Source organism: Rhinolophus ferrumequinum, chromosome 9 (assembly GCF_004115265.2).
Source record: "Rhinolophus ferrumequinum isolate MPI-CBG mRhiFer1 chromosome 9, mRhiFer1_v1.p, whole genome shotgun sequence".
In the NCBI taxonomy this organism is placed as follows: Eukaryota; Metazoa; Chordata; class Mammalia; order Chiroptera; family Rhinolophidae; genus Rhinolophus; species Rhinolophus ferrumequinum.
The window spans coordinates 22,802,219-22,815,975 of record NC_046292.1 but is presented as its reverse complement, the minus strand read 5'-3'; the positions used below and the strand labels follow the sequence as shown (position 1 = coordinate 22,815,975).

Below are 13,757 nucleotides of genomic sequence, written 5' to 3'. Positions count from 1 at the left end.
TGTGGCTCTTTCAAAACATACTTTCTGCACAGCAGAGGTTCTCAGTCAGAGGTGATTCCACCCACAGCCCCCCAGCCCCCGGGGACATTTGTCAAAGCCTAGAGGTTTGTTCGGTTGTCACAACTTGGGGCGGGGGGGGGGGGTTGCTAGTGGGCGGAGACTAAGGCAGTTGCTGATCCGACAATGCAGAGGACAGCCCCCCAGCAGAAAGGTATCCTGCTCAAAAATCACCAAGGGCCGAGGCTGAGAAACCCTGCTCAGAGCACTTACCACAGATTGTCATTACATATTTGTGTGGTGACTTGTTTAATATGTCTCTAGCAGATCCTAACCTCCCTGGGAGCCAAGAATATACGTGTCTGATTCATCCTGATTCCCAGGTGCTGGCACAGTGTTCAGTAAACAGAGTGAATAAATAACTGTGTTAGTTAAGGTGGATAAGGCGCCAACTCTGCCAGCCCTATAAGAACTATCACTTCCTCCATTTTACAGATGGGAAAATTGGGGCTGGGTAATCTCTGTGTATACACAGGTGTCTGTTACTCAGAATATTTGATTAGCCTGAAGCACACACAAGTGACTCATCTCAACTCCCTCTTCTGGGTGCTGAGAGGCCCTTGTTTTGGGAAATTCCCACCCAGGGACAAGGGACTGGATTGGATCACCCTTCTGGCACTGTGCAGACCTTTCTGAGATCCGAGGCTGGCTCCGGGCAAAGTCACTGTGCCACCTTGTGGCCATGATGAGGGTTGCACCTTTCCCCCATGGGGTAAGGCCCTTCTCCCTTTCTCCCTCCCTAGCTCTGGACAGCAGGGTGCCAGGCCCCCCCCCCGCCCCCCCCCATCCACTGCCTGGAGTGTTCCTGGGCCTGGAGGGAACCACACCTCAGAATCCAGGCTAAAAAGGCCACCAGGGAGCAGGGAGCAAGGCCTGGGGCAGCCAAAAAGAACTGGGAAGCAGAAGCCCTGGCTCTGCCACTCGCTATGATCTTGAGTAGTCACTTCCCTTCTCTGGGCCTCAGTTTCCTTGTCTGAAAAATGGGGAGAGTCAGTACAGCTCTGAGGAGGAGGAGGAAGCTGAGGCCCGGGGAGGCCGAGGCCCGGGGGCCAGCAGGCACTCACCGAGGTGTAGGCCCGCCCGCACATGCTGCAGCAGTACGCCTTGGCGTGCTTGATGGCGTGGGCTGAGAGGTGAATCTGCAGGGACGCGGAGTCCGAGTAGGCCCGGTAGCAGTTGGGACACTTGTAGGGCTTGTCCTTGTTGTGCTGGCGCTGGTGAGACTGGGGAGCACAGCACAGTGTCAGGAGCCAGCAGGCCTCCCCCAGCCCCAACCCCTTCTTATGTTCCCTTTTTGGGAAGGCAACTATGCAGCTGGGGGGCAGGACACAGGTGGCCACTCACCTGGAGGTTGGAGAGCTGAGTGAAAGCCTTTTCGCAGCCAGGATGCGGGCACTTGTAGGGTCTGTCACCTGTGTGGATTCTGCAATGGGGCAGACCAATGAGATGGAGTCCCTGACAGATACCACTAGGCCAACTGCGGCCCCTACGCCTCTGGCTGGCCTGCTCCTCACTTTTGGCCCCCAAGCCTCCCAGGCTCCAACGCTTTCCCCAGACTGAGCCCCAGGCAAAAGCTGGGGGCTTCAAAGTTCACCCCTTCTCCTTTCTCTGGCTTCCCACTGACAATCTGTGACTACAGCCTTCCTGCGCCCGTGTCCCTGCTGAACCCAACTCTCCACTGGCATACACTCAGAGACCTGGCCCAGGTCTCCAACGAGTCATGGAGGCCTTGCCCCTCTCTTCTAAAAATCCTACCTGCAGACCACCCACTGAAAAGAACACAGATTCAGATTCACAGCTTTGCCAGGATCTTCCCTGCCCACCTGCTTCTTTCCCTCAGGAGATATATCCCTCTGATTGGCCCCCAATTTCTATTTCTTACCGCCTCCCTATGTCAGGCACATGTCCATGATGGCTACAGGGTCACCTCAGGTACTGAGAGAATTCAGGACTGGGTGGCTCTGACGCTCAGCCCCTCTGTCCTCCCATTCCTGGCTTCTCCTCCTGGCTCCACCATTTACTATCTGGGTGACCTTGGGCAAATCACTGAGCCTGTTTCTTTATCTGCAAAATGGGTATAAAAACATAGTCCCTTCCTCCCTGGGCTTCGTGAAGATACATTAGATAATGTGTAAAGGGCTTAGCCACGTATTGGCACAAAGTCAGCACTTACTTAGTAAACACTTGCCAGTGTTATTATTCATTCATTTAACATTGATTACATCAGGTACCCGTGTGCCAGGCACCAGCCTAGGTACTTGGAATGAACAAAACAGACAATCAGCATGACCTAAGTCACACGTGGGATGTAATAAGAGCTATGAGGACAAGGTGAAGGGATCATGAGTGCCGGGGGGAGGGAATCGATTTTAAATAGGGTGACCAGGGTGGGGCTTCATCGAGAAGGTGACTTTGGAGCAGTGATTTGGAGGTTGATGGCAATATTTTCAGTTAAAGTCTGTGGCGCAGCTCAGGTTGGTCCAACAGCCAGATGAGGTGCAGAGATGTGCTGCGTAAATGGGGCTCAGGAGCCCAGCACACACGGACGGGAGGCCCTCCCTGCTCTCCACGCAAGCCTTCTAACAATCACCTGGGCTTGTCTTATCCGTTCCAGTGAAAAGTCTGTGCCAAGCAGGTGGGCACTGAAATGTCGGTTGGGCCTGAACCTCATTTGCCGAAGTTGCTGACGAGCATTAGGTGGAGGGAGAATCCAGCTCTGGCCGCCCAGTGTTGGCTCCCTCCCTAAGCCCCAGCCCACCCCACTGACTGGGTTTGCTCTGCTGGTTAACAAGCTTATCAAACAAGCTGAGGCCCCTCTGGCCAGGCCCCTCTGGCCAGGCCCCATGCTAGGCGGGCTTGAATAAGCAACACGCCCTGGCCACGACATGGACTGCCCACTATCAACGCCGATCAAGTCCAAACTCCTCAGTGTGCTGTTCAAGGCCTTTCGCTGTGTGGTCCAGCCTCAGCTCCCTGTTCCTGTGCACCCTACGTCCTGGTCAGAGAACTATTTCTCATCTGGCAACCATGTCTGAGGGATGGTTCTGCCCACCACGCCTGGGCCCTGGCCACTTCCTCAACAGGATGGAGGGGAGCGGTCACGCCTCCTCTGTCTTCTCAACTAGACAGGAATCTCAAGGGCAGGGACAGCCCAGTCTCAGGTGCAAGGCCAGTGGAGCTGGGCTGGCCCGGTTCTGAGAACCCCTATCCTGCCTGCACACTTCTGGCTGTCACATGTTTGCGGACATGATCTCAGGCACCGTCTCTACATTGGAAGGACCTTAAGGGTCATCTGGACCGACTCCACCTGATGTCAGAATCCATTTCACCACATCCTCACTTCCCTTCAGGGCTGTGACATTCATTCAGCTAGGGGTCCGGTGGCAGAGGGGACTAAGGGGCCCCAGAACATGCGCCGATTTTGCTTTAAACCCCACAATCCCCACCCAGAGTCCTTGCCTCCCACTACTGCTCAAGTCACGCCTTTCCCCCGCCCCAAGGCTCCAGCCCCACTCACCTCCCACTAGCTCCACTAGCACTGCAAGTTCCTTCCTACCTCCAGTCCTTTATCTTGTTTCCTCTTCCAGCCACATGTTCCCTCAGCTAACACCCGGCTAAAACCACACTCCTGTCCTCAGTGTAAAAGACCCTTGTTCGGGACAGCCTTCCCTGCCCCCCCCACCCCGACTCAGCCCAGCCCCTACAGCCCACCCCTCAAGCAGAAGTGTGCGTTGTCGCTGTCCAGTCACTGATTTCTGGTTGCATCCTGAGAGCAAGTGCTTGGTCTCATTCACCACCATCACTCCAGGGCCTGGCACGGCTCAGCAGAGAGGCCTCAATACATAGACTGAATAAAGGAAAGTGAGTTCTTTCTCTCTGAAGTCAGTCACTGACAACAGTAATATACTCAACATAATCAACAACGTCCATTCTTTGGGTGTATTTCACAAGTGTTTGTTGACTGACTGATCGATGGTCCTCCGGGGACTACTTCAGGTCCTTCCTCAGGGACCCAGCCAAGCTCTCTTGACCAGGAAACAGCCCCTATGGCCTCCTCTCCAAGTGCCACAGCTGCCAGGCCTCCTGCCTGGACTCCCAGCCTCAGTCTCTCCCCTCCTGAGCACCACCACAGCAGTGGCACAGAGATCTGACTTGTCATGGCCCTGCTTGCAGCCTCCACTGCCTCCCCCTGCCTGAGTATTCAAGGCCTTGGTCTCTAAAGCCCGACCCACTCTGCCACTGCTCTCCCCAACAGGGTATCTTACCAACCTCCCCACAACACATGCAGACACATCCCCCAGCAAGCCTCTGAGCCTTTGCTCACGCTGTTCCCCCTGCCAGGAAACACCCTTCCCTTCTCACTAGGCCCTGACCCAGAAGATTCTCCCCAACCTCCACCACATACCTCCCTCATGGAAGTTTCCACATCTACCAGCCTCCCATATTGCGGTGGGAGCTCGTTTGGGCCAGAGCCTGCCTCCAACCACTGATCTGTCACTGTGTGTGGCACCCAGCACTGAGCTGGCTCAGAAGAGGCTTCAGGGAGCAACCGTTGGGTGAATGAAGGACCAGGCTGCCTCTTCTCAATGAAAACTGAACCCAAAGCTCTTCAGTCCCTGATTTTCAAATCAGGACCAAGCCCTCAATTCCAACACCAGAACCCTCTTTATGGGGCATTGTCCCATTGGGGAGCACCCAGCCCTGGCTCCCACACCTGTGGTAACAGGGAGCTCACCACTGACTCCAGGAGCAGGCAGAGCAAAGAAGCCGAGCTGAAATGGGTGCCGCTCCACCCCTACCTCAGCCCCACCCCTGGGCCCCAAAGGCTTGCTCTGCTCTCCTTCCTGTACCTCCATCCCCGCGTGAGCGGATTCTGCAGCCTGACATTCCAGCCCCTTCCTTCCTCTGAGCCATAGGCTGCTCCTTGGTGCTGTGGGTTCAAATCTCACTTCTGCCTCCTCTTAGCGGGGTGACCTGAAGCAAGTGACTTTGCCTCCCTGAACCTCCGTTTCCCCGTATCTACAACAGGGATAATAATAATGATTGTAACGACTGTAAGGATTAATGACTTATATAAAGGATGTTCATAAAACTTTTGCCGTGTTAGTTTTTAATACATTCATTTCTAGTTAAGATAAACTATTTACGAAAAACAACAAAAAGGGAATTTATTTAGTGTTTAAATACAATTATTGAGGATTCATTAGTTATCATTTATCTTTTATTTCCCAGGTGATAAATGGCACATCGGATGGACTGGCTTCAGTCATGTTGTGCTCTGTAACTAAAACAATGGTAGCGACAGTGCAAGTTAACCTTCCTTGGTCCTTCATTCTTAGCTTGAAAGCTAACCGTTCCTCTCCATAGCATTTTTCAGATTCGTTATGTCTCATTTAGAAACACAATTCACACTGTATAAGGACTTTATGGACGCCGTGTATGGAAACACCGATGCAGGGCCAGGTACATAGGGGCTTTCTGACAAGGAATAGCTGTTATGATTTTATTACCATTACTATCATCAGATTTGAGAAAACAAAATGACACCAGCCCCTGCCACAATTATTATTATTACACATGTACACAACACCACAGTCAGGAGAAGAAAAACAAAGGCAGAAAACAAAGGCAAAAAACACTCTGCAGCCTGAAAAAACCAACAAACAAAAACAAATCCAGAGTCATTCTGTTTACCCCTCCCAAATTTGTTCCTCCCCCAAAATAAAACTTTGAGCCCTCTCCGGTACCTTATTAACTAGCTCCCTGACAAACCATATTCTCCCTGACTTCTACATCGTGATATCTATAAATATGTGATCTTATAATATGCTAACTGCATGAGACCACTACTATTTTTCTACCATGAACAAACTCACTACCAAGTTCTGTTAACTTTCTGTTTAAATGCATGTGGTATTTATTATTTACTGAGCTGATCCTTCTGAAGTCTGGACTCTTGTAACACTTCACAAGTCACCTGCTTATCTTTATTTGTCGTGCCTTCCTTGCACAGATGGAGGTCTCACCATGATGCCCCATTGTCACCCACACCACTAAACACATTACCCCCAAAATGCTCCCAGGCACATCTTTCTCAACAACCAGGGTGAGTCTTGCTCAACCCATTTCTAACTCCACTTATATTTCTTGACCAGGGCTGGTTCAGTTTGGGACATGTCCTTCTTTTATTCCCCTCATTATTGGCAATAACGTTGAGAAGATGGATTTGATTATATGCCCTGATTGTTGGGTTCTCTATCGAGGGGCAAAAAACCAGAAACGGTAGAAAACAAGGAACCTGTAATCTGGTTGCTTCTTTACGTTTGGCTTTTTTGGTTTGTTTGTCTAAAGGAATCTGGGACCGCTGGACATCTGGGGCCCCCACCTCTTTGTCACTGGGTTAGGACACACTGGTTTAATTATATGTGCCACCACCTAATGACTAGTAATTTGTCCCTAAATGTTGACAGGACCCTCATGTCGCATATTTGGTTTCTCACCATTAAGAACTCAAATCACTGAAAAGAAAAACACGCTATGCCCTTAGGATTGGAGAGCAATCCCAGGGTCAAGGAATATTCTGATGAAATACTCTCCTTCAGGGCCTATTAATTTCTTGTTGCTTGTTTCGTCACAGTCTTAAGTAATATTTTAAAGCAAAAGTCTACTTCTGAAAAAAAACGACAACACAGGAGTCTTAACAATTATCACTCTTTGCTACAGTATTTTTTACTAAACTGATGAGCATGTCTCGCCCTCCTCTGCCAACTTTGGGTTATAGCCTTTCTCAAATTCAGAAAAATAAAATTACCAAGGTATCTTTCACACCCACAGGCTCTTGGAGTTTCCAGATGGCCGCTGGGTGATACCAAAGATTTTCTCCTTCGCTTTATTAAAAAAGGGGTGATCCAAATGATTGGGCATGTTTTGTATTCTCCATATATTTAATAAGCCTAACACTAGAATGAGAGCTGTCCTATGAAGTTTCCAGTATACAAGAAAGTTGGCAAAGCAAAAGAAGAGAAATTCAATCTCCCTGAGTTAATTTTATGAACATATGTAATTATATATAATTTATGTAAATATAACATACAGTAATATATAATATACTTATGTATGTAATTAATATAAATATATATATACACATATGTATATTTTTTAAGATGGGGGAAAACCCAGCAACTTATTTCACAGAGACTAGCACAATAAGTATCAACAGACAACTATCTTTAAAAACATTTTCTTCTAGATTTAACTACACTTGTCAGTTAGTGCCAGTCCTAACACATGCTTTTATGAGATAAATTAAAAGACCCTGAAGACGGGTCAATGCCTTGCTGCCTATAATATTTTCTTAATCTGAGAAATTGCTCATACATTATACCTTAATAGAGGACTCCATTCTCCTCCGTTCTGATACTGTTGATTGTTATAACAAATAGACAAGAGTCATTTAGTCTTATCAACCGGTCTGATTTTCCCCTCCCACTTGTCGAAAGTCCTCTGCTTTGAGCTGCAGGTCAGAGACTGAGTCTTTTGAAGGAAACATCAAGAGATGATAGCCTCAGGAGAGGATGGTACCACGTGCACTTGGCTCTTTATACTTCAGGGGATGGACAAATCAGCACAGACTTCAAGCTGACACCATCACCATGACCAGACACTGCCCGAGGCCAAGGCAGGATCGAAGAGTCTTTCGGTCAGAAGTAGACAACTTTGCAAAGCAGACTAACTACCCAAGATCAACAAGACAGGAACTATAATCAAGGATTGGATGGAAGTGATTTAATCGTAGCTAATGTTCTCTTTTCTAAAAGGCATACGAAAGAGCCCTTTGTTCTTTTCTTTTCTAAATCTCCATCCTCCACTGAGGACGCTATATTTGCACCAACTGGAATAAAATATTCCTTAAATGGTGCCTTGTTCCAACTAACCCTTCAGAATTCTGGAGGGGAAATGCTATAAAAATTTAATATAGATATAAACTAATGAATTATCAAAGAAATTTTAAAATAATTCTGTTGAAAACAACATATATAATTGCCTTATCTACAACACCACTCAGAACAATTGCTAAAGAACATTCCAAGTGCCTTTACTGAGACGCTTTTCTTTTCCTGATCATTAACAGTTCTGTAAGCAGGTTCAATAAAAATGTGTCCTCCTTCCTAATAGGATATAATCGGGTAAATCAAGTTTGTAACCGTGACCATGCCAGAGAGGTCACGTTTAAAGACAAATTTCATTTAATAGGCACGACAAGCCTGATGGTTAGAAACAAAGACTGGACTTCACATGTGGGAACGTGGCCTCCCCAGGCGTCCAGGAAACTGGATCATGGCTCATGGAGTCGCAGCCCTTCACATTGTGGAAAGTCATTCTTGCTAGCCCAGAAACGCTGGCAAACTTGGGGATTCTCCAAAAAGAAGGTACCCTACCATTACAGGTTGTAGAGGCAAACCTAACAAGAGGTAAATTGGATGGTTCTAGGTTCCTGATCTTAGATAGTAAGATAAGAAAACATAACACACACACGTTAAAGTTATGACCCAGACACTTTGCAGTCTCTTGACAGAAGTGAACTCTCAAACTTTAGTACCACGTGCTCTAATTTTAATAGCCATACAACCAGGGGGACGTGATTAATCGGTACCTCGTTACATACACCTTTATGTACATAAAACTGGCCAAACTTTTAAAACTCAAAGTAATGGCAAAAATCAGAAAACTGCTGGAACAAATTTATGGGGTCAAATCCATGGCTTAGGAGACACGGGAACAAGAAAAACAGACTGACGCCTTGTCTTGCTGCCATTCTGCCATTTGTTTCTTACTATCCAACCTACACATCATGCCCCAAAGTCTGAGAAATAGATAAAGCAAAACATGTTGCATCCTGGGATAAAACATACAAAGGCAGTGGAGAGAAATGAATAAATAATGATAACAAAACAAATAAAAAATAAGGTCCCTTTGTCTAGTGTTCGTCCCCAAAATAAAGAAAATCTTGAGCGCTTTCTGTTAAGTTACAAACTCCATGGCAAAAACAATTTTATCCCTGACTTTTACAATGCGGATACTGGCAAACACATACTGTGTTTTCCCAAAAATAAGACCTAGCCGGACACTCAGCTCTCATGCGTCTTTTGGAGCAAAAATTAATACTAGACCCGGTCTTATTTTACTATAATATAAGACCCAGACTTATGTAATATAAGACAGGGTCTTATATTAATTTTTGCTCCAAAAGACACGTGAGAGCGATTGTCCGGCTCGGTCTTATTTTCGGGAAACACGGTAGCAACGCCTATTGATATGAGTCATCCTGTGAGAAAAGTGCTATTTTTTCCCCCTCTGAAGAGATGAACAGCAATCTTGGTAAACTTTGGTTTGTTTACCTTTGGTTTCAATTCCTATGGTATTTTTATTTGGTGAGCCAGTCTTCCTGATGTCTGTACTCCCCTGCAAACATTTTTCTTTCTTTCCTTTATATCTCTGAATCTCCCTTTCACACACTGGACTAGACCGTCAGCCCCACGAGGGCAGGGGTTTTTGTCTGTTTTGTTCATTGCTGTATTCCCAGCACCTAGAATCACATCGGGCTTATAGAAGAGGCTCTGTAATTATTTGTTAAATGCATGAATCGTATGTCCTACAAAAGCTAGTTCTATTTATTCCACAAATATTAAATGCCTCGATGCTTGTGGCACAAACCGGGGATGTGGAAATGGAGGAGACCAAGCCCTGGCCTTCAAGAGTTCCCACTATATCTGGGGTGGTGGGCGAATAACCAGACAAGTACAAAACAGCCTACCACTGCTGTGACGGGGACCACAAGGCCTGTGGAACCAGCTCAAGGGGGCCAGGGAGGACTTCCTGCAAGAAGCTGGACTGAGGGATGGATAGGAGAGGGCCAGAGAAAACAGGGTAAAGGAGGGGAAGGGTGTTTCAGGTAAAAGGCACGTACAAAGATCTGCAGAGGAGAAACAGTGGGAAGGGTAGTGCAGTAGTGAGAGCTGAGGTCAGTGAGGTCCACGAAGGCCATATCCTAAAAGGCCTCGAATGCCAAGCAAAGGAAGTTGGTCTTGACCCTGAGGACAATGGGCACCGAGAGAAGGTCCTTGCCCCTCCTGGCACCAGGTCTGTGCACAGGCACAGGTGCTGAGCTGAAACAGGCTGCAGTAGGGCAGCACCAGGCAGGCCACTCACCTGGTGTGCTGCTGGAGGTGGGAGAGCTGTCGGAAGGACTTATCACAGTAGGAGCAGTGGTAGGGCTTGACACCCAGGTGGATGCGCAGGTGCTGGGCCAGGTAGGAGGCGTTGGCAAAGGACTTGGAGCAGTGCGGGCACTTGTGGGGCTTGGCCTCTGTGTGCGACTTGGAGTGGATCTGCATCTCGGACTTGGTGAAAAAGGTCAGCGGGCATACCTTACACCTGTGGGGCAAGAGGCAGGTTCACACCTGGGAAGATCCCTGCACCCCCCTGCCTGTACAGCTCAGGGGATACCTTCTGCATCAGACACTGTCTGTGAGGGGCAGAGCTGTCCTGGGAGAAGTGCCAAAGGCAGAGGTCTGCCTGGGAAAGTTAGGGGCAGGCTCCTTGCCTGGACAACCTGCAATCTGGGGGGGAAGCTCTTCCACCTGGGGACACGTTTCCAGCAGCCTGGGGAGCTAGCTCACACCTCACAGGGAAGAGAGGCCCCTGACCCTTGTGAAGGTTTGCCCACAGCCACACCCCACAATTTTGGGGGAAGGGCTCTGAATCTAGGAGTAAGTACTTCTTAACCGGGCTGCACCTTCGAATCATCCAGGGAGCTTTCGAGAAAGGCTGACACCTGGCCCTCCACATTCCCCTCCTAACAAATGAAATCAGAATATTTGGAGGTGCCGCCCTAGTACTGGCATTTTTTGAACGCTCCCCAGGTGACTAAAGTTCAAGGCTGAGCACACTGGTTGAAGGGAGGAGGAAACGGACTCCCATGACCCCAGACTGTGGTGGGGCAGCCCCCACCCCGCACTGCCTCTGAGGGGATGTGGGCACAGCTTATCAGGAGACCCCGCCCCCCTGGACCTTGGCGCCCACTGTCAGCCCCTGAGGCCCCTCTTTCCAATTCCCATCGCGGGGCTCCTGGGGGCAGCCCTTGGCGTGAGCCTCTGCCCCAAGCCCACCTGGACCCCTCCCGCCGAGACCCCCACCTGTATGTCTTGCCCTCCTTGGCAGTCTCGCCTGAGGCCAGGATGGGGTAGGGGACTACAAGAACAGGCGGGCCCCCTGGGTTCTCCGCCTTGATCTTTTTGCGGCCGCGCTCGGACTTGGGGGGGCCAAGCAGGCCGTGGCCCTGGATTGTCTTGATGGAGTCCAGGAGGGGGGGGCTGGTGATCCCTGAGATGAGGGTGGGGGACGAGGCGATGAGGCGGCTCTGGCTGGTGGTGGTGGGTGTGGACGGGGTGCTGGTACCCGTGCCCGCGCTGGACTCGGATGTGCTCACAGCCGGGGTCCGGGAGGAGAGCCCCAGACCTGTGAAGACATGGGGTGGGGGCAGGGGTGAAGGGCAGCTGCAGAGACCAGCTCAGCCCTGGCCACCCAGCTTGTGTGACTTTGGCGGGTTACCCACCTTTCTGAGCCTCCCCTTCTCTTTGTAAATTATTACCCCGGGGTAACTAAATGTGAGCTTTTGTGTGTAAGATGCCCCAGATACCTAAGGACTAAACTGAGTTAGATAACAGACACTTCGGAAATAATTCAAACCACAGGAAAAAAAAACTGATGCACAAAGATGTTCACTACCGTGTTATTTATAATAGCAAAAGCTAGAGGCAACTGAAATATGCAACGTTAGGGAAGGATTCAATGAACTGCAATCAATCCCCTGTACTGAACATTAACTGCCCATTAAAAAGGTTATGTTTGGGGGAAAAAAGCTTTTTCAAAGGCATATATATGCACAGAAAAAGTAAGTAGAAGAAGGAGATGTACCAAAATGTGATGTGGGGGGTGGCCAGATGGCTCAGTTGGTTAAAGCGTGAGCTCTGAACAACAAGGTTGCTGGTTCGATTCCCACATGGGCCAGTGAGCTGCGCCCTCCACAACTAGATTGAAGACAATGAGCTGCCGTTGAGCTTCCAGAGGGGCAACCGTTTGGCTCAGTTGGTTAGAGCGTGAGCTCTCAACAACAAGGTTGCCGGTTCAATTCCCGCATAGGATGGTGGGCTGTGCCCCCTGCAACTAAAGATTGAAACGGCAACTGGACTTGGAGCTGAGCTGCACCCTCCACAACTAGACTGAAGAACAACTACTTGGAGCTGATGGGCCCTGGAGAAACACACTGTCCCCCAATATTCCCCAATAAAATTAAAAAAAAAAAAAAAAAAGTGATGTGGACGGTAGAATGAAGAGTAATTAAAAAAAAAACTTTTTTGTTGTTTTTGTTTAACCGTACTTTCTGATTCTTTGATAATAATCATTTTGTTTTTACTTCTGTAATAAAAGTTACTCTTTTTAAAATGAGGGGACTAGAAATATTTACAATTCAGGTTAAGGAGCCAAAAAAAAAATGAAAATCGTATCTATCATGTGGTGAAAACTATGCTCTTTAAAAAAAGAAACCAAAACTCTGTGCATTGAAAAAGATGATATCCAGAGTTGTTACAAGTATATTTTGAGTCACACATGCTGGTGAGAGTGTGCATTTATCAACTTTAATGGAGGGCTGTTTGGCAATAATCATTAAAATGTTAAATGTACGTAACTTCTGACCAGGCAATTCTAGAAATCACCTAAAGAAATATTTGCACATGAACACAAAGACTGTGTACATGGACCTTTCATACAAAATTGTGCTCAGACAAAACTGGACACAATCTTTGTCCTCAGTAGGCTGTGTAAAGAGATGAGGTCCACCCTCATTATGGAGGGCCGGGCAGCCACGACAACGTGACACAGAGAAGGCCAAAATGTGCTGTGGGGTGAAAAAGCAAATCACAGACAGTACAAACCCATCTATTTCTTTAAAAACACACACCCAAACTATGTATATAGACAACATCTATGTGTGCAAGTGCACAAGAATGGATCTGAGAAGATACACACCCAAACTAAATTGTGTGTAAATTGTGGTTCTCCTTAGGGAGGAAGAATTTATTGGTAAAAGGAGATTTTCATACTTTGTCTATCTGCATCCATATTATTTGAATTTTTTACCTGATGAATTCATCCACTTTTTACATCTGTGATTAAAGGATAAAATAAAATAAATTATAGAGAAAACATATGAAAATGCTACCAACAGTAGGACTAGGACTAATCTTTTATCCTTTTAGCTTGTCTGCAATTTCTAAATTTTCTGTAATGGCTAGCTAGGTATTACCTTTATCATAAAAAAAAAACAATGCACTGAGTATGTTTATGACAGAATGGCGAGTAGCAAAAGCAGGTTCAAGTCATGGGTACGGTCCTACCACAAGCTCAGCAAAACACACACGCATATTAAAAAACAAACAAAAAAGATGGAAAAGGAAGGAAATAGACCAAAAGTCTTTCTAAACTACTGTTAGGAGCTGGGGATTAGGAGTGATTTTTGTTTCTTTGTTTCTCTTTTTTTCCAAATTTCCCTTAATACGCTAATATTACTTTTTTTTAATATTACTTTTATAATAAAAAAAAATTTAATAAAATCATAACAGGGCAATGCAGAGTGTTGT

General features: G+C 47.6%; 1 protein-coding gene across 1 annotated transcript in view; it reads right to left on the bottom strand.

Annotated features, from left to right (window-relative positions):
- Positions 1–13,757, bottom strand: part of ZNF362 (zinc finger protein 362) — a 39,483-nt gene that overhangs the window by 3,994 nt on the left and 21,732 nt on the right. Inside the window, exons 5-8 of the mRNA XM_033115420.1 lie at positions 11,253–11,574; positions 10,267–10,491; positions 1,402–1,480; positions 1,122–1,280 (exon numbers count right to left, since the gene is read on the bottom strand). Coding sequence (XP_032971311.1) covers positions 1,122–1,280; positions 1,402–1,480; positions 10,267–10,491; positions 11,253–11,574 — 785 coding nt within the window. The remainder of the gene's footprint in view (positions 1–1,121; positions 1,281–1,401; positions 1,481–10,266; positions 10,492–11,252; positions 11,575–13,757) is intronic.